Source organism: Ambystoma mexicanum, chromosome 2p (genome assembly GCF_040938575.1).
Source record: "Ambystoma mexicanum isolate Mex_15411 chromosome 2p, UKY_AmexF1_1, whole genome shotgun sequence".
NCBI classification, from domain to species: Eukaryota; Metazoa; Chordata; class Amphibia; order Caudata; family Ambystomatidae; genus Ambystoma; species Ambystoma mexicanum.
In genome coordinates this window covers 776,495,549-776,516,568 of record NC_090923.1, presented here as the reverse complement: position 1 = coordinate 776,516,568, position 21,020 = coordinate 776,495,549, and the positions used below count along the sequence as shown (strand labels likewise).

Sequence of the window (21,020 nt, the reverse complement as noted above, 5' to 3'; positions counted from 1 at the left end):
GGGAATGGCTATATGCTACCATGGCAAAGATAGGAATTTGTCCCGTATTTCTAAAATGGACCCAGCTGGTTTATGCCAACCCCACGGCAAGAGTCCGAACTAATAGACCTTTTTCTGCGAAATGGTCCCTGCACAGAGGCACCCTCCAGGGATGCCCCCTATCCCCCATGCTGTACATCATTGCAGCCGAGCCTGTAGCAGCCTACCTGAGACAGGAATATGGAGACGGGGGCATCACCATAGATGGGATAACTCACCTCGTCTCCATGTATGCGGACGACACCCTCTTATATTTTCAGGACCCCGAACACCTCCTACCTTACATTCTTGAAACCCTGGATAGCTTTCATAAGCATACCGGGGTCCAGATTAACAAAAACAAATCTTGCCTCTACCCCCTAGCCGCACTACACAGTGATCATTGCGGGTCCCTCCCTCCCCTAGATATTGAATGGCAGCCAACATCGTTTAAATACCTGGGGATAACCATACATCGGACCCCCTGCACGGAACACATACTCAACACCGTAAGGGCCAAAGACTCCCTCTCGAGGTCCATGGAGTTTTGGGGGCGGCTTCCGCTCTCGGTGGCCGGGAGGGCAGGCCTCCTTAAGATGGTCGCCTTGCCCCGCCTGTTGCACTACTTCACTAACATCCCCTTCTACATTCCCCTCGGCGTTCTTTAAAGACCTCAACAAACTCTGTAGGGGCTTCCTCTGGCAGGGAGGCAGGCATAGGGTGGCGTTGGAGACCCTCCAGAGGCCATACGAGAGGGGTGGGCTGAAGATCCCTAATTTCAAACTTTACTTCCTAACCAGCCAGCTAAGACACATTGTGCGGTGGATGGCCGACAAGAGCACAACAGACACCCGCCTCCTCCAACCGGCCCTCCCCCAGCTATTGCTCAGGGATCTGCTGTGGACCAAGAGGGGGGCTCTCGTACACTGCCCTTACTTCGTCAAGCTGGGACACCGACTCTGGAAAAGGGCCATCAAACTGGTCGGGTCCGAAGACCCATACTCCCCACAGATCCCCATAGCTGCACTCATGTCCGCCCATTCCTGGGGGCAACTTGAGACCCGTACTCAGTGGGAGCCCCTGGGGGTGGCCACGCTTGGGGACTTGATCCAGGAGCAGACGGTTTTACCCTTCCCTGACCTTAGCGACGCCACTGGCCTCCCGGCCGGGCAATTCCTACTGCACAGAGCGGTCATACAGACCCTAACTAGCAGGTGGCCTGTCGCTGGCAACCTGATTGATGAAAATGAATGCATCGAAACGATTCTTAATGCCGCCGAGGGAGGCCACGAAACCTCACGTATCTATGAGGCCTTACTATGGGGTTCCACCAAAGAGGACCTCAGATGCCGAAACAAATGGGAGGCCGAACTGAATCTGGTTTTCGAAGACAAAGCATGGGGCGATAAAACCCACTACCATAAAAAAATCTCCCGGAACGTCCGATTACAGCTCATTCAACTGTACGTCACGAACAGAGCGTATCTCACCCCGGAAGCCATATCCAGATTCACTGGTGCGACCACTCAATCATGCCCCAAATGCAGCGAACCCAAGACAGGCATGACCCACATGTTCTGGGGATGCCCAGTGATCAGGGAATTCTGGATTCAAGTGAGGGATAGAGTGGCTGGTGCAGACATTGACATCGAAGTGGACGAGCCCTCGGCATGCATCTTGGGCAGATTTAGGCGCAGCAGGGAGAACAAACCCCTCAACAGGCTAAGAGACCTTATTTACATAACTGCCAAAAGGCGCATTGCCATGGTGTGGAAGAGCCCCAAAGGCGCAACTATGCCCCTATGGTGGGGGGACCTTACAAAGTGGATCGCTGCGGAAACCGCGGCTTGGGAGACTGCGGTCCAAGTGCAGAGGCTTAACTCCAGCGAAGAGCTACACCCATGGGTGGCCTTAACTGTACCCTCGCTGTACCCTGAATCACAAGAGAGCGAGACAGCTGGGTAAAGCAACCCTGGCCCGAGCATGGACTCTTGATGAACTTAGTGCTTACTGTGGTCTTGGTGGGGAGGGGAGGGAGGGTGGGGTGGACAGTTGGGAATTTAATTGTTTCCTCTGATATGCTCAATCATTTCCACTGATACCTGTTTTACTCTTTGTTATTGTTTGTAAAGAAACTAATAAAATATATTTAAAAACAAAAAAAAAGTATCAAGTCATCACAGATACCTGATGTCCTTCAGCTGCAGATGCTAATCAAACAGACCACAATATGTCCATATCTAAAATAACAGTTTGAAGGTGGTGGATGTTACGACATTGAACCACGGTAACTAAACAAACCACTGCCAAACTAGAATCTTGACTTGTCTTTTTAAAAAGAGGATTTATTTAAACATGTGTCAATGAAATTTGGGGATATGGTATGTCTCTTATTCTATACCTTACGGAAAAATACAATGGGCCTCATTACAAGTTTGCCGGTCCGGTAAACTACGAGGCCTGTGAGCGGGTGCCTTTCTGCCCGCCAGGTCTGACCTGGCCTGCGGAACGGCACCCGCTCGCAGACCTTGCGCATCCATCCTCCCCATTCCCATTGAGTTTCTGACGCCCGGGAATGAGCAATTACCGGGTCCGTCTGGGCTGTAATGCCACAGTAATTGCCCCCAATGTCCCCAAATTGACATAATAGATACATTTTTGGAGGGTGAAGCAGATTAAAGTAATATTCCTAGATTTATTCCTGCAAACTTGTAATAGATCTGAAACCCACCTGCATCATTTTAATGAGGAAGCAGTCAATGTAGTCGCGGGGGTTACTTGGATCCAGTGTTTCTTGATGTTCTTTGATATCCTCCTTCACAAATCTTTTTAACATCTTCACCTCTCGAAAAAAAGCGTTGTGGGGTCCAGGCAGGAAACGAATGGCAGGGAACTGATTAAGAATCTGAAACAACAGTGGAGCCGATTCTTTAATCACCTACTATTTGCAATGCATAACTGTTCCTTCTCATATGTGCAAGACACCCCTTCCTGGTGTTAGGTGTGTGTTCTCTTATAGTGCTGTGTGGGTGGCCAACAACATCTCAGAATGTGCATATGTTTCACCCCAGTAGGCTGGACACCTAGTAAACAGCTTCTATTTCAAACAAAAGCAAAACATCACATCATTAAGTAGATATATCATTGTATGTAGAGGGGCCGACATGGTCAGACAGAAAGCATAACATATTGACTAATGTGCATATTAGTACATATTGTTCTTCTTTTTTAAATGTAGTGTACTCAGATTACTCACCTCTTCTGGAACTATGTTGTGCAACTGGCTGCAGCATTTGATAGTTTCCATGTGCTATCTATGATTTCAAATAACTGCCAGATAAATGGTTTTGGGGTCGGGCAATATTTATTGTACAAATATTCCACACTCATATTGTCAATGAAAATCACATTGATATTTCAGTACACAGCTCATTCTTTTTCTGCCATGCATACTGCAACTGATGAGCAACAGTCATGAAAAATGCGACATGCCACCAATAGATGATTAACTGCTAGTTGGAGGATCAACTTGCTAGCTTCTGTTTTAGGGTTTTGGAAAACCAGGAAAGAGGCGATAACTTTCTACATCCCAGCCTTCTGGAACACCATCCCAGTGGCATTCTGAACTGCTTCAACAGTCCTGTAGTTCAGAAGGGAACTGAAGACCCACCTGTTGAGGTTGATGTCACTTAAGAGCTGCTACTCCTTGTTATGGATATTTGCTGTAATATGAGATATCTAAGCTACTTTAACCCATGAACTCTCCTTTCACCGACCTATCTTAGCCAGAATTACATCTACAGTGCTTAGTTGCTTCCTAGCTAGGTTTGTGCTATATAAATCCAAATAAAAATATGAAATACAAAAAAAAATGCAAATGCTCCAGGTCCTTTACCTAAACAAAGGGCCTCATTAAGACTGTTGTGGTAAGCCGGTAGTGCTACCAGCGCTGTTGTTGCCATGCCGCAACATTACGAGTTTGCTCGCAGGTGCCACTCTGGACGCCTGGTCAGACTAGGCATGCAGAGTGGCACCTGCGAGCAGACCAGGATGGTAGCAACGGTATCGTTATGAACAGTACCGCTGCTACCATCTCCCCATTCCCATTGAGCCCTATGGGGGCTCAAATGTGAGTGGGGACGTACCGGCTCTGGATCCTGCAAAAGGGAATTACCGGGCCCTCCAAGGTCGGAATGGCCCGGTAAGTCCCCTTTTGTGGGACCCAGTGCCGGACCAGAGTTTGATGGTAGCCATGCCCTTATAACCCTGCCGGTGCATACTAGGTTCATGTTCTATTTTGCCTCCTACAACACCCCACTGCCATCTCATCTTGTGTCAGTGACAAACACTGCATTGTTGTCTACCCTACCTCCTTAACCTCCCTCTCTGTGGTCTCCTCTGGTGAGACCCTCTATTGATTTCAGTCTTGCTTCCTCCCCAACCACAACCACCCCTTTGTAAGTAGCAGCCCATCCATCACCCTTGCCTCTTCTCCACTTCCGGACCAGTCCCCCATGACTCTACCACATTAAGCAACAGCTGCCCTGAATTAGGGCATCTGGAACCTACAAGGCACACAACCACAAAAAGCACACCATTCTCCACACAGGGACCACCTTGAAGGTAATATACACATCCTATGAGAAGTATACCTCCTTGCCCGCCTGGAAGTCCCTTCTTGCTGTATTATTTCAACGTCCTTCTTCTTAGGAAGGACTGACACACAATTCAAGTGATTGACGAGGGCAAACAAATGGGGTCACACAGTGTTCTCAGACTCCCCAGGAATGGTGACTACAACATGATAGATAGTGTGATTTACGGGTCAGTTTCACAAACAAGTGCGACAGGAATAAAAAAAGAGATTGTTTTGAAGGATTAAAGACACATGGTCACTCAAGGCAAGGTAAGACAAATAAAAAGCCACATGGGATTGGTAAAACAAAAGAAAATACATCTTTATTTTTGTTTCTTTAACTTTTTGGTTACACACAAAGAGGAAAGGAAAGAGGAATTATATTGGAGTGATGGAAAATAAGGGTAAAATATAAAAATAATAAACAGGGCCTGAAAACCCACAAAAAGACAAAGGTGGCAAATCAAAAACCCAAAAAGCACTCAAATATAATGTACTGTCAATAAAGATCACCGGGATTCGTCCTTTAACTAACAAAACGTTTTGAAAATAATAGTAAAGCCCTGCTTTTACTGCCTAACAAAACCCACAAAGAGAAAATACAATTGATATGACCCTTATAAAGGTCTCCTGGTCCTCCCAGAGCCCACCAAATCAGGCTGGTTGATTATGCAGGTGACTGTTATTGGCACACTGAGCAGAACCCCATTCCTGGCAATCTCATGGGCTAGTCCACACACCATTATGGTCTGCCAGCATGTCATACGGTATCTCGCAGAAATGTGAATATCTATTGTGTATTTGGGTCAAGCCATGAGAAAAGATGGGTGGAGGATCACAAGACCTCACTGCAACTCAAATTGCAAAACCACACTTTGTAAGATGGATATCAAGACAAATAACCTTTTCTTTTACATATCACAAACATACCTGAGTTTCACAAAGAAATAAGCTCAAGTAATACATCAATGAGTCATTCACCTTGTTTTCCACAAACATACCTGTCCCCATGAGGAACTCAGGAAGCGAAAATTGCTGTTGAATAGTTGAAGCAGAGCAAGAAACTTCTTGTCCTCATAGTCAAACCGGTTCCCAAAGACTATTGAGCAGATGACGTTGGACACAGCTTTGCTGAAGAAATATGTGGGGTCAAAGGGCAATTCTGGAATAGGAATAAGTGAAGGCAAAGAAGTTTAATCAGTCTGAGGTTGGGCCCAGCTATCATAGTTTGACTGGTGCAACATTGTGAATTGTAACTCTACACATGTTTTGTATTTTTTTTTAATACCCCTCTTCAAAAGCAATTCTAACAAATTAATTGTGATATTGTGTTATGTTGAAATTATCTATTTAAACACATAATTATCTGCATGAGTATGTTGTGATGAAATCCTACGCTAGACATAGGTTTAAGGGAAAGCCAACACGGCTATGCACTACGCCCACACTTTGAGCACAAGAGATGTTACAGTCATGATGATAAACAGACAAAAGTCGAAAGTATTCTGCCTTCACATGTACTAATGAGAGAAAATGTCTGTCTGTACTCTACAGGTCAGTAGGTCGTACGTGGAAGATTCCAAATAAACACAATATGATAAGTACTTAAATAAAAGCAACGGCCACACTATTCTTTACTACTTTCACCACTTCCTCTGTATCTGACCTCCCTACTAACTTATCGGACCATTCTTCAGTCTCTTTTTCCCCCCTTTCTCTCCCTCCCATTCCCCCCTCCCTCCAGCTCCTTCTCCCGAGGCGACCTATGCAATTTTAATTCTTCACTTTTCTACGACTCCTGTACCAACTCCCTTCCCCTCTCATTCATTTTCCACTCTCTATGCGAATGAGGCTACAGCCACACTTTCCTCATCTCTCACTTCTAGCCTTGACCAACTCTACCCTCTCACCACCTTCTGCCTCATCGCACACCCACCCAACCCTGGCTCTCTCCTCATCTCTCATCTATGTGCTGCCTCCTTCGCCGCCTTCAAAGACGCTGGCACAAGCACCGCTCTCCAGCCAACCAGGCAACTTACTTCTCCTACCACACTCTGTATGACAACTGCATCAAATCTGCCAAACTAATTTACTTCTCAGACCTTTGTGCAGTAGGACCGCAACAGACCCATAGAGCTCAGGGTTTCCCAACAGCACTTTAAGATGAGTAGCAGCACCCTCGAGATGGATGGGGATGCAGATTAATACTCTCGCATCAAATCAATAATGACAACTCAATGGCTTGGCAAAGGGAGTCCATTTAATGACAAGTACAAAAAACAGGGAGTTTGTGAACATCAGCAATTGCTCGATCTTCCTTCTCGCTTCAACAACTCCAATTAATTTAATAAAAAACACATCATTTATACTAAAACCTCATTATCACTGAGGTGTAACACTTAAAATCTGGCATGCAGTTCTATTGGTTCCAGGAAGGTAACTTTAATATAGGTGCTATATCTGTATATGGTAACGGAGTGAGGGGATTGGACAAACAGTGTCAGGTGGGGCATCTAAGCCCTTCCTTCAAAATGGCTAATGTAACCGTCACTAAAAGTATGACGTCTCAGTGGTTCTACTAACTATAGGACCCTAGACTACTAACTATTGGTCCACTATGATTGGGTTGGCACCAACCCCACTCATACTTTTCCACTAGCTTAGCAGCATGCAGAATAGCCAGCCAGGTGCAGGGAGTTTGTCTGCTCCCCCAGCCTCCCTCCAATTATTGCAACAATCATTCATCACGTCAGTGGTGATATGTCAATTATTTCTTTGTAATTTGGCCTCAAGACTGCTTCTTGGTCTGGAGAAGTTAAGGTGTCGGGGTATGGCACAAGTCCTTGTGTAGGTGTGAATGTTTCATCCCTTCTGTTTGCTCGGTCACGTGATTTCGACAGTGTTCTACATGCAATTCGTGATTTTGATTGAATTCTGCTAGCCATCAGCCATCTGTGGCTTATCTTGACCTTTCTGAATAGGATACTCTGTTCTTGTCTTCATTAATTGTATCCACTGTGGGTCTATTTCAGCCAATACGACCTTAGCTTTTTGGCATGACTTGCCTTCGTCTGAGTTTCTCTCTGTCCTTAATTCTCGATTTTCCTGCTGCGAAGCTCTCCTCTTGAGACCTTTAGTAACTTTTGGTTGGTTCTGCTCTTGTACATAGTGGAAGTATACTTATATAAAGTGCTCCTTTTGAGGTAGATATGTATAGGTGGCACTTGCCACAATCTATCTTACCACTAAGCTTAAGCAAGCCTCATGAATTCTTTCTTTATGCAGTTCCTTGCATATGTACACGTTTAAACTGGCTGAATATCTTCATCACACTTATGGCATATGTTTCTGACACTTGACATCAATTATTTCACTTTAGACTCAGGATGTCACTTATCCATAGGGTTTGTCTCTTTTCATCATCCACTGGTCGTCATATCTTCTACATGTGAGTGAGTCTGGGTTTTTATGATGTCACCATTCGCCTTCTTTTAGTATTTTCTTGGCTTCTTCAGGTGTTGCATTTTGAAAATCATCATTCTGTCTCATTTGTCGATACGGTTTTCTCAATGGGTACCTAACTGTCCAGGTCTTCTTTGGTGTATGTACTTCAATAGGTGCTGTCAGTCTCATAGGTACTGGACAGAGCCCCTCTGCGTCTCTCTGCTAGTTTATTTTCACAATTACAGTCCAAATACAAAATCAATTTCTGGTCAAACATGGATGAATTTTTGCGCGATTTAATTATATTTGTCTCCAAGTGCAGAGTTGTGTGCAAACACGTGTTTCGACCCCACGGGTCTTTCTCAAGGCAGAACTTGAGTAGAAAGTAAAGCAAATGAGTATCCGCTTGTAAATGTTACAAAAGAGTCTGCAACAATAATGATGCCATCCTATACTCCATGTGAAGGTACCTTCACTACGCGATGTCTGAGACTAGCCAGTCAATCAAATAGCAACATACAGCAAGCCGTCAATGGCAAAACCTCAAATAAGCTACCGTCTGCTAGTACCGTTTCTGCGCCAACAAGTCTTGTTGGCTAGTCTCAGACATTGCGTAGTGAAGGTACCTTCACATTGAGTATAGGATGGCATCATTTTTGTTGCAGACTCTTTTGTAACATTTACAAGCGGATACTCATTTGCTTTACTTTCTGCCTTGAGAATGACCCTTGGGGTCGAAACACGTGTTGGCACGCAACTCTGCTATTGGAAGCAAATATAATGAAATCGCGCAAAAATTCATCCATGTTTGACCAGAAATTGATTTTGTATTTGGACTGTAATTGACTCTGATGAATATTGTCATTTTGGATGTATAACTTTTATGAGCTGGCAGCGCATTCAATGGTGGAACAAATTCACTGTTTTCCTTATTATTTTAGTGTGTTTGAGGTACCCACTGGTCCGCCTCGGGTGCTGCAGCCAGCACAAAGTCATTGAGGAAGGTTAATAATCACCTAAAATATAATAGCTCAAGGGCTTCCATTTCCTGGCATACCTCAACCATACTGTTTCTTAGTTTATTTTCTCATCATACGTCACATATTTCGGCATGAACGTTCCTGGAACTTCAAAATGAGCGGTTGGAGTGTGGATCGTGCTTGGTACCTCCTCTACATCATCTCCACTCTCAAGCTACTCACCCTTGTTGCATCTTTCAAACTCTGACTCACCTTCTCTCTCTTCCCACTCCTGACCCCTATTTTGATTCACCTCTATCTGCTACTTATCTCGTGAACTTTTTCTCCTCCAAAGTACATATGCTACGCCAAGATATTCTACAATCCCCCTCATACATTCCCTCCTCTCCAGCTCGCCCAACCCCCTCCACCATTGTTCTTAACTTCGCTCCTGTCTCAGAGTCTGAAGTACCCTTCTCGTGTCTAAAACTCACCACACCGCTGCCCCTTGCTATCACTTTCCCACTTCTCTCATACCCAAAGTCTACCCGCTCCTGGTACCTTTCCCTACCTCGTTTTTCAACATCTGTCTTGCTACCTCTACCTTTCCCTCTGCCTTCAAGCATGCAATCATCATTCCCATCCTGAAAAAACCCACAGCAAACCCCCTTCTGATATCGAACTTTCACCCCATTCCTCTCTTACCCTTTCTATCCAAGCTCCTTGAACGCCTTTTATACTCCCAACTCTCTGCACAAGTCTCTAATCTATCTCTTCTCCCATCTACTCAATCAGGGTTCCGCCCCCACCACTCCACTGAAACAGCTCTTACCTCCGTTCTTAACTCCCTCCTCAAAGCCCGCTACGCTAAACACTCTTCTGTCCTTATTCTTCTAGACCTATCTGCTGCCTTTGAAACAGTATACCACTCTCTACTACTCGACTCTCTCTCCTCCTTTGGCTTCAGTGGGTCTGTTCCTGTCTGGTTCACATCCGATCTATCTAACCGTACCTTCACCGTTTTCTGGAATGGCTATGCCTTCCCTTCCTTTCCTCTCGCCCACAGTATCCCCTAAGGCTCCTTACTTGGCCCTTTTCTCTTCTCTTTGTACACTTTCCTTCTTGCTCCTATTATCTCATCCTTCACAGTCTCTTACCACTTCTATGCTGACAACACTCAGCTTTTTCTCTCTTTCTCATCCTTCACCCCGACATTGTTAGGAAGAATTCTCCAGAATGGCTAATTTCCCTTACCTACTGAGTCCCTCAGCAGCTTTACTGATTTGTAGGATTTTTTTTTTTCACCTGGTAAGAGTGTGAACCTTTTTCCCACTCTTACATGTGTTTTGCTGTGTGTGTTTAACATTTTTTTGTGTTTATAGACTGTGGAGCCTCACCTACTCCATGGACATCATCTTTTTACTGTGTGTTACACAGCACCTTCAGTGCAGTGTCATAGGGTTGTCTTTTAGACTTCCCAACTCAGACTCCATTTTCTGGGACTGACTACTGTCTCCCAGAACATGTAAAGTTGCCATTGACTTTATTAGTCTCTTTGAATCCATAGACCCAGTGCAAACTATCTTACACAGAGTACTAGAAAGGGTTAATACTTATCCCTTTTTGTCTTTTTCTCTTAGAGCATTGTTTCGCTACATTTTCATTAAGACTTGGCTGGTGGCAGTGGTGACTACCCTATTTTTTCCTACCGTGGTTATCTTAAAAATCTTGTTATTGTTTTAGGCTATCTTGGTAGCCTCAAACTTTAATCCGCTGTTCCACATTTGTTTTAAGTTGGTTCCGGCTGGGTTTATTCGCCATTTCTTTTTGAAAATGTCTTTCTCATGTTTTACTCTGCGTGCCAAACCAGGTTTGGTTCCTTTGTTCACTGTCCTTTCGCGGGCTTCTGTACAGAAGCCCTCCTTAGGCGCCTGAAAGTTGGGTAGGCACAATGTGAGGGAGGGGTTTTAGGACCCCTGCCATGGGTTCCCTTGGTAACCCAAGTCACACTCCTGTTTGATTGGCTAGGTGACTGTCCCAGCGGGACAGCCACCCTGCTGTGTGATTAACAGCCAGGCTGTGTGAATGGGGGAACAACTGCATAAAAAGCAGGTCTCTGGGGCTGGAAAGGCAGAGTCGCCACTGGAATGAAAGAACCAAAGAGGAGCTGACAGAAGAGGACCCCTACAATGACTGAACCGTCCGGTAAAGCCCTGTTCCAGGTCCGAATCTTCAGACTTCAATGACAGAGAAGATCTTCCAGGAATCTTCTTCCCCTGAGCTGGTGGGACTAACCAGTTCACCCAAACTGCAAGCCAGGACTCCCTCCTCTGGTCGAATTTCTGCACAGTTTACCGGATAGCTAGGAAGGTCGGACCCTGCTTGGGTTTTAAGGAGCGCATCTTTTATTTATTGCTTTGCTCTGCTAATGGTTTCTTCCCTTGGCAGTGCAGGACCCTCCAGTCTTCCTACTTCATGTCAGACCGACAGTCACTTCAGGAACAGTGAGCCTGCAGGACCTGCCAGGAACGTCCACCTCAGCTACAGCTTCTTCTCCATTTAAAGGTACTGTGCAAATACGGCTGTTTGTTTCGTCCAGCCGCGGTGGAAGGTGTGTGAAACCTTTCGCCAATACGAGGGCTTGTCCTTCTCTACTCTTTAAACTAACTTTTCTCCTCTTGTCTAGCTCCTCTTAAATCAATCTACCATTCTTCCATTTGTTCTCTCTGCCTTCTGTCCCATCAGGACTCAATCCCTTCATCCCTTACCTCATTACCTCATTGGGATGGCTCTCCTTTCACTCTCAACTTAAGTACATCTTCCTTTGTCTTGTCTTCAAATCTCTCTATGGTCTTGCCCTCTCCTATCTTGCATCCCTCCTTTTCTTCTATTCTCCCTTTCACTCCCTCCGCTCTGCTGATTTATTTATTTATTTTGCATTTTTAAAGTGCTCACAGAGCCCGCAGGCATCGAGGCGCTGTTACAGGAATAGTATTTTTTTTATATGCGTAATTGTTTTCTTTTGTCTTAGTTGCGTATTTATAATGCTAAGTGCGGACCTGGGGATCGAACCTGTGTTGCTTCATGTTGTCTTGCTTCGAAGGCGAGCATGTTGACGCTGAGCTATCCTCCCGGGGCTGATCACCTCCGACTTACTGTACCGCGTTCCTCTTATACACAATCGCATTATCAATCTTTCCAACTTCTTGCTCCTCTCCACTGGAACCTCCTCCCTCTCTCACTCTGCTCCATTACTTCCTATTCCTCATTCCGCTCTTCTTTAAAAACGCACCTACTTCAATCACCTGCCTGACTGTTAACGGCTGATTCTGAACATCGATCCACTCTGCTTGATATATGTATTACTGACTGTTCTTTGTAATTAGTTTCTGCATATTATTCTTTTCTACTTGATTCTAAACATTGACTTACATTGCTTATTTTATGTATAGCATGTTGTTCTCTGTAAAGCGCTTTGGTTAAAAGCGCTATATAAAATTCAATAAATACAAATACTAGTCTGTACATGCTGATTAGCCACTCTAGGCAAGAGGGTTAACCAGGTATTCTACTGCAGGAAGCATGTACAAAAATAGACAGTTGATGTAGGACCGAGATAGGGGAATGAAACGTAACCAGCCTCTAGATCGCAATGTGAGGCTAGGAGAACACAATAATGTGAATGTCAGGCAACAGAACCTCATCCACAGTTTCAGTGCTTCAGTTCTTTTTGGTAGCTAAATCACTCTAGGATAGTCTTCTTGGCCTTGAGCTCTGCTACTACAGGTTCAAGTTGACTCTAAGATACCTGATTATAACACCAGTGTCTTTCAGTTGGTGGCTCAATGGTGCTCAGGCAAGGCAGTAGTGTTTTCAAAATTGGAGACACGATGCTTTCTATCTGCAGCTCTATGGTGTGAAGCTAACATGTTGTACTGTATCCTTGAGCTCAGTGAGCAGGCTTGATGGTCACTGTGTCTGTGATGGTGTCGTTGATATGAGTGGGCTTGTATAATGGCTGTTCAATGGCTGGTGTGATAGCTCGAAATTGGTTCAAAATACTCTTGGTGTCTGCTGGGCAACAGCAGTTGTGAGAAATAATACTTCTTGAACATTAGGGCACTGGTGGTTCTTCTCCAATATACATACCACCTGAAATGATATGTCCTACTTCTTCCCACACAGGCCCATGTTGAGTGAGACACATCCAGGCACACTGGCACCTTCAGGGTATGAGGGTCTCCTAATCACAGGTAGTTATGGTTAGCACAAGGCAAGCTCCTAACCTTGTCCCATCTGTTTTCCATGAAAGTTAAGGAAAGGCTCTATCAACCTCCTTTGATTTTCTACCTTCACTCTCTCCAAAGGAAGAAGGCTTTCAGTACTGAAAGGATCCAGCAGATATCAACAGAGTGATGAGTCCCTGCTCTATTTGTATATTGATCCTAGTAAGAGATTGTTTGTTTTTCAACCCTCTACAGGTTCTTTAGTGGGGTATGTACACACTATTCTACAGCATATCCTGGGGTGCCTAGCTCCATGTTCAGTTACTAAGTTGCAGATGTTACATATGCTTAGTTCTCTGGAATTGTGTAAGTGATTTGAACGTCCCCTGAATTACTAGCCTGCCTTCCCAAGAACATAGGGTCCTGGCGGCAATTGACCCTGTCCTAATTGCACCTTGCTGAGCAGGGTTCACTGACCTAGCATTTCAAAGCACCCTTCCCATACAAATAAAGTGTGAAAATGTAATTTGGGAAACCAAAAAGCCTTCCAGAGTCGGGTTGAAGACAGCTTGGACCAGTCTCGAATGAGGTGCTAAGCTCTCAACATTCTGATCTTTCATTACCAGACCAGTAAATGGAAAGTTTAGTAATTGTATTTCTCTAAAAATAATGTGGCTATCGTTTTATTTCTAATCATACCACAACACATGCACTAAGTTACTTTTTATTTGAACAGCTACAAATCAAGAGGAGTTTGTGACACAGAGGGTCTGATTTACAAACGTGTTTTACAATGGTGCTATCCCATTGAAAAGTGCTGCATAAAGCAGGCACCAAGTGTGGTGAAAAGGAAGGTAGATGACCAAAAGTGCACGAACAAGATTCAGACTCTCATATGAAAGTCTGTTAAAACTTGTAGTACGAAAATAAATTCTTCGTGAAAAAAGCCCTATGTGTACAAACATTGGGCACCGACTTGTAGGCTAAGCAGGGAATACTAGGTCACATAATATTCCAAATCAACATATTTTAAACATAATTATGTGTTTCTATACAATCATATGTCTCATAATTTCATGAATCTAAAATATACGAAGACCTTTTTTTTCTACTACTTACCTTTTTTTTCTACTACTTTTTTAACTAATGTCTGTTAATGGTACAAGGAGTTCAGCGCCCAAAGAGCTATAAAGATGGCATGTGTGTGTACCCATCGATAGGCCAAGGTGTGGTGAGAGGTTTATCTTCCTAACATAGTAAAGATAATCTATTATAATCTTAACTGGTGTACAACACTCTTTGAAAATATCCATGTTTCTCTCCTTTAATTTAAACAGAGATTCTTCAGGGGTACTTGAATTTGAGAAGCCATGCTTTAATATAAATCAGAGTCTCCGTGATTTAACCACATGTAAATGCCTGGATAGTTTTACTTGCTGGTGCTTCTTAATGACTCAAGCAAGGGAAGCCCTGGAACCGTCTCACTACCGACCTATTTCCCGGGTTAGAGTCTCAACCAGAGTCTTTTGCTCGCTATCCTTTCACAGAAGAGAAATGTCCACAACATATCAGTCTTTGTCCTGCCCAACCAGGCCAAAACATGTGTCTCGGGTTGCTGTTGGTACTCTTGTTCGAAAGAGATTTGCCTGGCATTTCGGTGCTGGACTGCCCTTCCCACATCCCATGTAATTGTAATTGTTTATTTGTAAAGTACTTGTACACAAGTGAAGTGCTTCTAAGTGCTTCAAGGTGGGGAGGGAACAAGGGGATGAATATTGTCATTTTTAGGCCTTGAAGATTCCGAATGATCTAACAGCAATAACTAGTATACTAGTCTGGGCCATTTCTACTAGTATAAGTGTGCAAAAAAGAGTGGGGGGAAAAGTGTGGGAGAGAGGAGGAGAGGAACATACAAGACAAAAAAAGGTTGGTCTTCAGTGCGCCTATGCATGCAGGCATAACAAACTAGGGAGGGGAGATAGAGGAGGATAGAACAGACACACATGCTAAGCCTAGAACATTCAAAGGTTGTGCAAGTGCACACACAGACGTGCAAGGGAGGGGGAAGGGGACAAATGTGTCCAGTCCAGCAGGGGGCAGAGTTAAGTGCAGAGTGAGTGTCACTCTCATGGAACGTATTCTGAGTGCAGTACTGTCAAGCAGAGTGCGAGGGCCTGGAGGCAAGTGCAGGACTGGTGGGGGAGCCTGGGACCTGTGAGGCTCTGGCGGTGCACCAGGCGACCAGACAGCTGACTGAGCAGATTAGGGAAGAGAACAAGGGATGGAAGCTGGAGAGAAGAGAGTGGGTTTGCAAGGGAGAGGGAGAGAGAAAGAGGAAGAGAAGAGGAATGCCTTGAGGAGTTTCCAGAACTTAATGAGGTCCATCTCAAGACAGAGAGAGGTGGGTATGCTGTTCCAGAGAGAGGCACCTGCAGAGGATAAGGATCTACCCATACATCTCTGTTTGGCAAAACGGCTCACCCACAGAGAGTTGGAGGAAGCAGAGTGGAGGGCTCTGGAGGGAGAGTATTTAGGAAGGGAGCATTGTAGATCAAATGGACTGCGGCCCCAGAAAGCCTTGTGGACTATGCTGAGGGACTTTAACTTGATCCTTGCAGCATCTGGGAGCTAGTGGGGGGATTTCAGTGCAAGAGAGATGCGGTCCCTGGGATTGAGGCCAAGGTTAAGTCTTGCAGTTCTGTTCTGGATAAGTTAGTGGTCAGAGAGTAGAAATAGGAAGGTTGAGAAAGAGACTTGTTACAGTAGTCAAGTCTGGAGAGAACCAGGGCTCTGGAGACATGGAGCCTGTGGGGAAAGGTTAGAAAAGGTAGTAAACCTCTGAGAAGGTATACCTGGTAGTGGTATTTTCTGGGCATATCCAAGATGTGAGAAGAGAAGGAGAGAGTAGAGTCGAAGATGATACCCAGATTGTTTGCCTCACTAGTGGGTGAGGGTGCAGGACCAAGGGTGGTCAGCCAAAGTGAAAGTGGGAAAACGGAAGCAGGTGTACCAATGAGGACGATCTTTGTCTTACTGGCATTAAGGTAGAGATCATTAGCAGCACACCAGGACACATCAGACAGTTCAGGATGAGCGAGGAGGAGGAAGAGGCAGAGGGTAGCCTGAGGAGAGCTGTGTGTCATCCGAATAACACTGTAAGTTGGAGGTGAAGGCAGAGATAATGTGGGCCAAAAGGACCATGTGTAGCACCATTGTTAATAGTGGCTTCTAAAGTCGAGTTCCTTTACACATGAATGGCCCAATGTGCATGATAGCATAGAAGTGTCATTTCTAGTTTGTAGTCCTATATCATCATTATTATAAATGTTGTGTTTATCACGTCTCAGCATGTGTCTTTTACTTCTAATCAATATAAAATTACTTATCCAATCAAGGAAAGGTTTTGTGATCCAAACAGTCAATGCTGTGAAGCAACGTTGCGAATAGACCAGAGTCCCCAGGACACATTTCAGAAATGGGGTTTTCTGCCGTGGAAACATTGAAATGCACATACCATCAGGGCTACAGCTCAGATATTGTCCCAACTAGTGCCCCAGTCTCCTCTATTTACGTGCTTTCTGTAAGTCAGTAAGAGCTGCAACTGATTGGCCATTTGTTCAACAAATACACAAATGTGGAAGCTTCTGTAAGATGGAAGGATGACCTTTGGTATGCCGTGGCAGCCAAATGTAACTCTATCACAGACCCAGCTTGCGTGTTTACACATAAGGTATGATTTTCATGTGCTGCAACTGGATGCTTCGCTCGCATTGCAGATGGGATCCCTTGTCTGCATCACTTCCTTTTGAAATGCTAGTCCTTCTACTATGCTTTATGTGCCCAAAAACACTTGTGTACAGGTGCGTTATAAATGCCATATCATATCATACTGTGAATATGCTGCATCCTCATATGCAGCACATGCTGCTGGAAACATCCCTTTTCTATTTAAAACACAGGACGTCTTCAGACCTTATCTCGGTTCCTTTTTGGAAAACCTAATTTCTCATCCAGGCTAGGTTGTTCTATTAGGTGGTTGTGTAGTTTTGTTCAGTTCTGATCCGTTATGAATGCATAATTCAAATATTTCATTTTTAGTATTGTGTTTATATTTCATTCGATTTTATTTAACTTTACACCAGTCTTGTTGAGCCCACGAAAATGGGCTTTAGTTCTAAAGGATTCACTCAGCAGCCAGTTGGTAGAGGTGTTAGAGTTGCTTTAATACCGACCAACTAATGTCTTACCCTGTGCATTGTACTGTGAAGGCAAGCCCCTAAACGCTCACACCAGAGAGCATTCAATGCACTACGGAAGGAAAGCCCTAGCCGATCTTGTAAGGATAAGAACTTTTAATCTCACCCACAGATGAGAGCAACAGAAAACAACTCTGCTGCTAAGAACATTTTGCTAAAAAGTAGTACAAGCAGAATCTTATAAAGGAGAACATTGTCATACATGACACAATACCTATACTAAAAACCTGTGTGGCTGGTTGATGAGCACCTGTACATAATCCGCCTGCTCATAAGAGATTCCAGGCCATTGGTACCAGCCCAATCCTTCCATCTTCTGTCACGTGGGTGCTGCAGTGATCATCTTCTCACATCGAAGGTCAAAGAACAAATAAACTATGCTGCTCACATACAGCTACTTTATCACTATACTGTGCACCTGGCATGCCTTAAAACATGCACAAAGGAAGTGCTAGGCTACTCTAACCTCCACACACACAGTTCACTCACTCCCTTCCGCGCCATCCAACTCCAAGGTCTCCACCCTCATTTTGAACTATAATGTATCCCTCCCAGTACCTCGCAATACAAATCACACGATAGTCGCTCAACAATGTGCCCTGCCCGTCCTCTTCCAACATTTGAAGACAGGTTACATTGGGGTTGGTGGTCAAAGGGCACCTGGTGCCATGGAATTTAGGGATCTTAAGGTTTAGTTAGGTATACGGCTATAACTTGTGGTTGCCTGGGGATGGGCCGGGTCATGCTTTGGCCAGTGTAAGATAACATCAATACCAGGTGCCGGTCTGAAATCATGGCCTTGTAGGACACATTCCTCTCGAGTAAAAAACACATCTTTGCCCTACTGTTAGAACAATTTATAGGCGTTGTGTTGGTTGGGGGTGTGGGCTTTTCCTCATGGGAGCTCGGGCATGGCTGGATATTTCAGTAGTCTGCAATGTTGCATTCTCTGCGCGGCCTTGTCTCTTAACTACAATGAAAAATGGTATCCAGTTAAAATGTCGAATTTCTTTTTTCGAATGTCATTTTGTCGAAAAAAATAATGTCAAAAAAAAAAATTAAATGTGTTTTTTTATTTTTATATTTTTTTTGGTTTAGCTAGTAAAAATAATGTGTAAGTAAAAAAAAAAAAAACGGGGGGTTGGGAGGAACCCCCCCATTAAAAAAAAAAAAAAATAGAAATCATGTTTTTCTGTTTTTTTTCTCGAAAAAATGGCATTCGAAAAAATAGCATTCGGCATATTCACTATAAATCATGAAAAACATCTATGAGTAAATAGATATATTTGCTCGCACCCTGCGCTACACTATGTGGATTGATTATATTTGATTATATTGAAGTGAAGTGCTTTGTAATGGGAGGTGATCCTTTCACCGTCCTGCCTCCCTTCTAGAACATCATAGTGATTTGAATGTATCTTGCCTCACTCTAAAGCACTTATGGCGGTGGGATAGGGCTCCCCCTTCCCAACATATGTAACAGAATGCCACTGGTGTTCTCATGATTGATTTAAGGATACAGCGTTTGTGCTCTGTGATCGGGGTGCATGGCTTCCTTTTGTTTTTCTTAGTTACATCTTGCACAGGCAAAAAAATATATAACCCGCCATGGCGGTATTAAAATCTTAAGAAGTCATTTCTGCCTTCGGTTCACATGACCTGTATCGATTTTACCACTTCTTGTTGTCTGGCAACATCTGCAGAGACGTCATATAGTTGGTTGATCTATCTTCTCTTGCTGATACCAAATACTGATGATGACATGAATCCCACGTTTCATCCCCATATATCACATTTCTCTTCTGACTTCTGTTTACCTGACGTACGTGCTCCTTTTTAACACAAAAGAGATTTCTCAAGTTTGCTCTGATCACTATTAAATAACTATTAAGGAGGTGCCAGTGTTTATTAATCGTTTTTTTATACATTATCTGAAATATTGTCGTAAGTGTTTAAATACTACTCGTCATTCCTTCCATGCAACTTTTAGAATGGTTTCTGATAAAGCTTCCCTGCTATTATTGCAGGCCTGTTTATTAGCTCTCTGAAGAATGTTCTTTTGATACAGCGTGTGCATTGGCCTTTTTTTGTAAACTCCTAGCCTTCGCTGTCATAGTCTTCAAGGCAGAGGGACTGGCACAAGCAAAGCATGTCCAATGGGGGCTTCAGGTGAAAAATATCATATCATAAAACACAATTCTATTTTTATTTAATATGATCTGACATTAGTTCCATAGAACGTTCCACATAGGTCTCCAATATAAAAACAAAGAAATATTAATAAAACCAATCAGATTCATAATAAGCAAATACACATATAAAATGATTACCACTGTTAATACCAGATGTTTCCCCAAATCTCCAAACTCAATCAAAATTAAAAAATATAAATGACTCATCATGGTCAAATAAAACATTTGCATTTTTCATTTGTCATTTGACATTCGCATCGATACAACACAAAAGTTGGCTAGCACAACAATTCGATAACACATGTGTAAAGTTTTCGAATAATGAAGTCAGCAATTTCCTTCCATAATCACACATTTGGCTTCAACCACCTTCCAGATATGGTACAAAGCCAGCAATAAAGGCATACTGCCAGCATTCAGGCAGTAAGGCCAAAAATCAACCTCACACATGGCAACTGTATTATGGACAAACCGACCCAATCTGTTCACGTAAAATTCAGTCAATGCACCACAAGATGTAAACACGTGTTGTGCTATTTCTTGGGCATTGGATCTCTTACACAACTGGCAAGTATGGTAGTCCCTAGGAATGTGCCATTGAAGACACAAGGAGGTCAATGTGGGCAAGTGATCCAACGTTAACAGTCGTACAATCTTCTTACTAAACTGGACGGACATTTAACCAATTAGTTCTGAGGTTTCAAATAACTGTATCTTAGATAACAATATCCTGGATACTGCTAACGTGTATCCATTTGATTAAAGTTGGAGACCCAGTCCCTGGTATCCAATTCTATGACAAGACAGGAGGCTCGCATTATGCTTTACTTTCTTTATTTGCTGCCACATCAGCACTTTAAAACTTAACTTTAATACTGTACATTTATGTTCTTACAAAACTACAGTTATGGAAAATGAAAATGGACCAGTTTAAACGTTTGTTTCACATCTGCATGAGATCACTGTAATCACCCGGGAACTACTAGTCCCATGATACTCATAGTCTCTGGTAGTCCAATCCTCCCAGCTCTGCACCTATCAGAGGGCAGCCTCCTGTTTAAGAACCCTTGTGCCCAGGTTCTTTCCTCTTTCTTTTTGCTGCCATAAGATAAGTGACATTGGCCCTCATTACGACCCTGGCGGAAAGGGGTTTACGCCGGCGTAAAGCATGGCGTACCTTTCCGCCCGACTACGAGTTCCCGTAGCGCCATGGTGATTTTTACGCCTGCTTTTTGCAGGCGGAAAAATCCATGGCGCTACGGGACTTGTCGTTAATTACGCCACCGTAA

General features: G+C 43.8%; 1 protein-coding gene across 1 annotated transcript in view; it reads right to left on the bottom strand.

The window, feature by feature from the left end:
- The window catches only part of LOC138566782 (cytochrome P450 2G1-like), a 498,767-nt gene that overhangs the window by 303,790 nt on the left and 173,957 nt on the right, over window positions 1–21,020 (bottom strand). The window contains exons 4-5 of the mRNA XM_069644433.1: window positions 5,656–5,816; window positions 2,750–2,923 (exon numbers count right to left, since the gene is read on the bottom strand). Of these exons, the coding sequence (XP_069500534.1) occupies window positions 2,750–2,923; window positions 5,656–5,816 (335 nt within the window). The remainder of the gene's footprint in view (window positions 1–2,749; window positions 2,924–5,655; window positions 5,817–21,020) is intronic.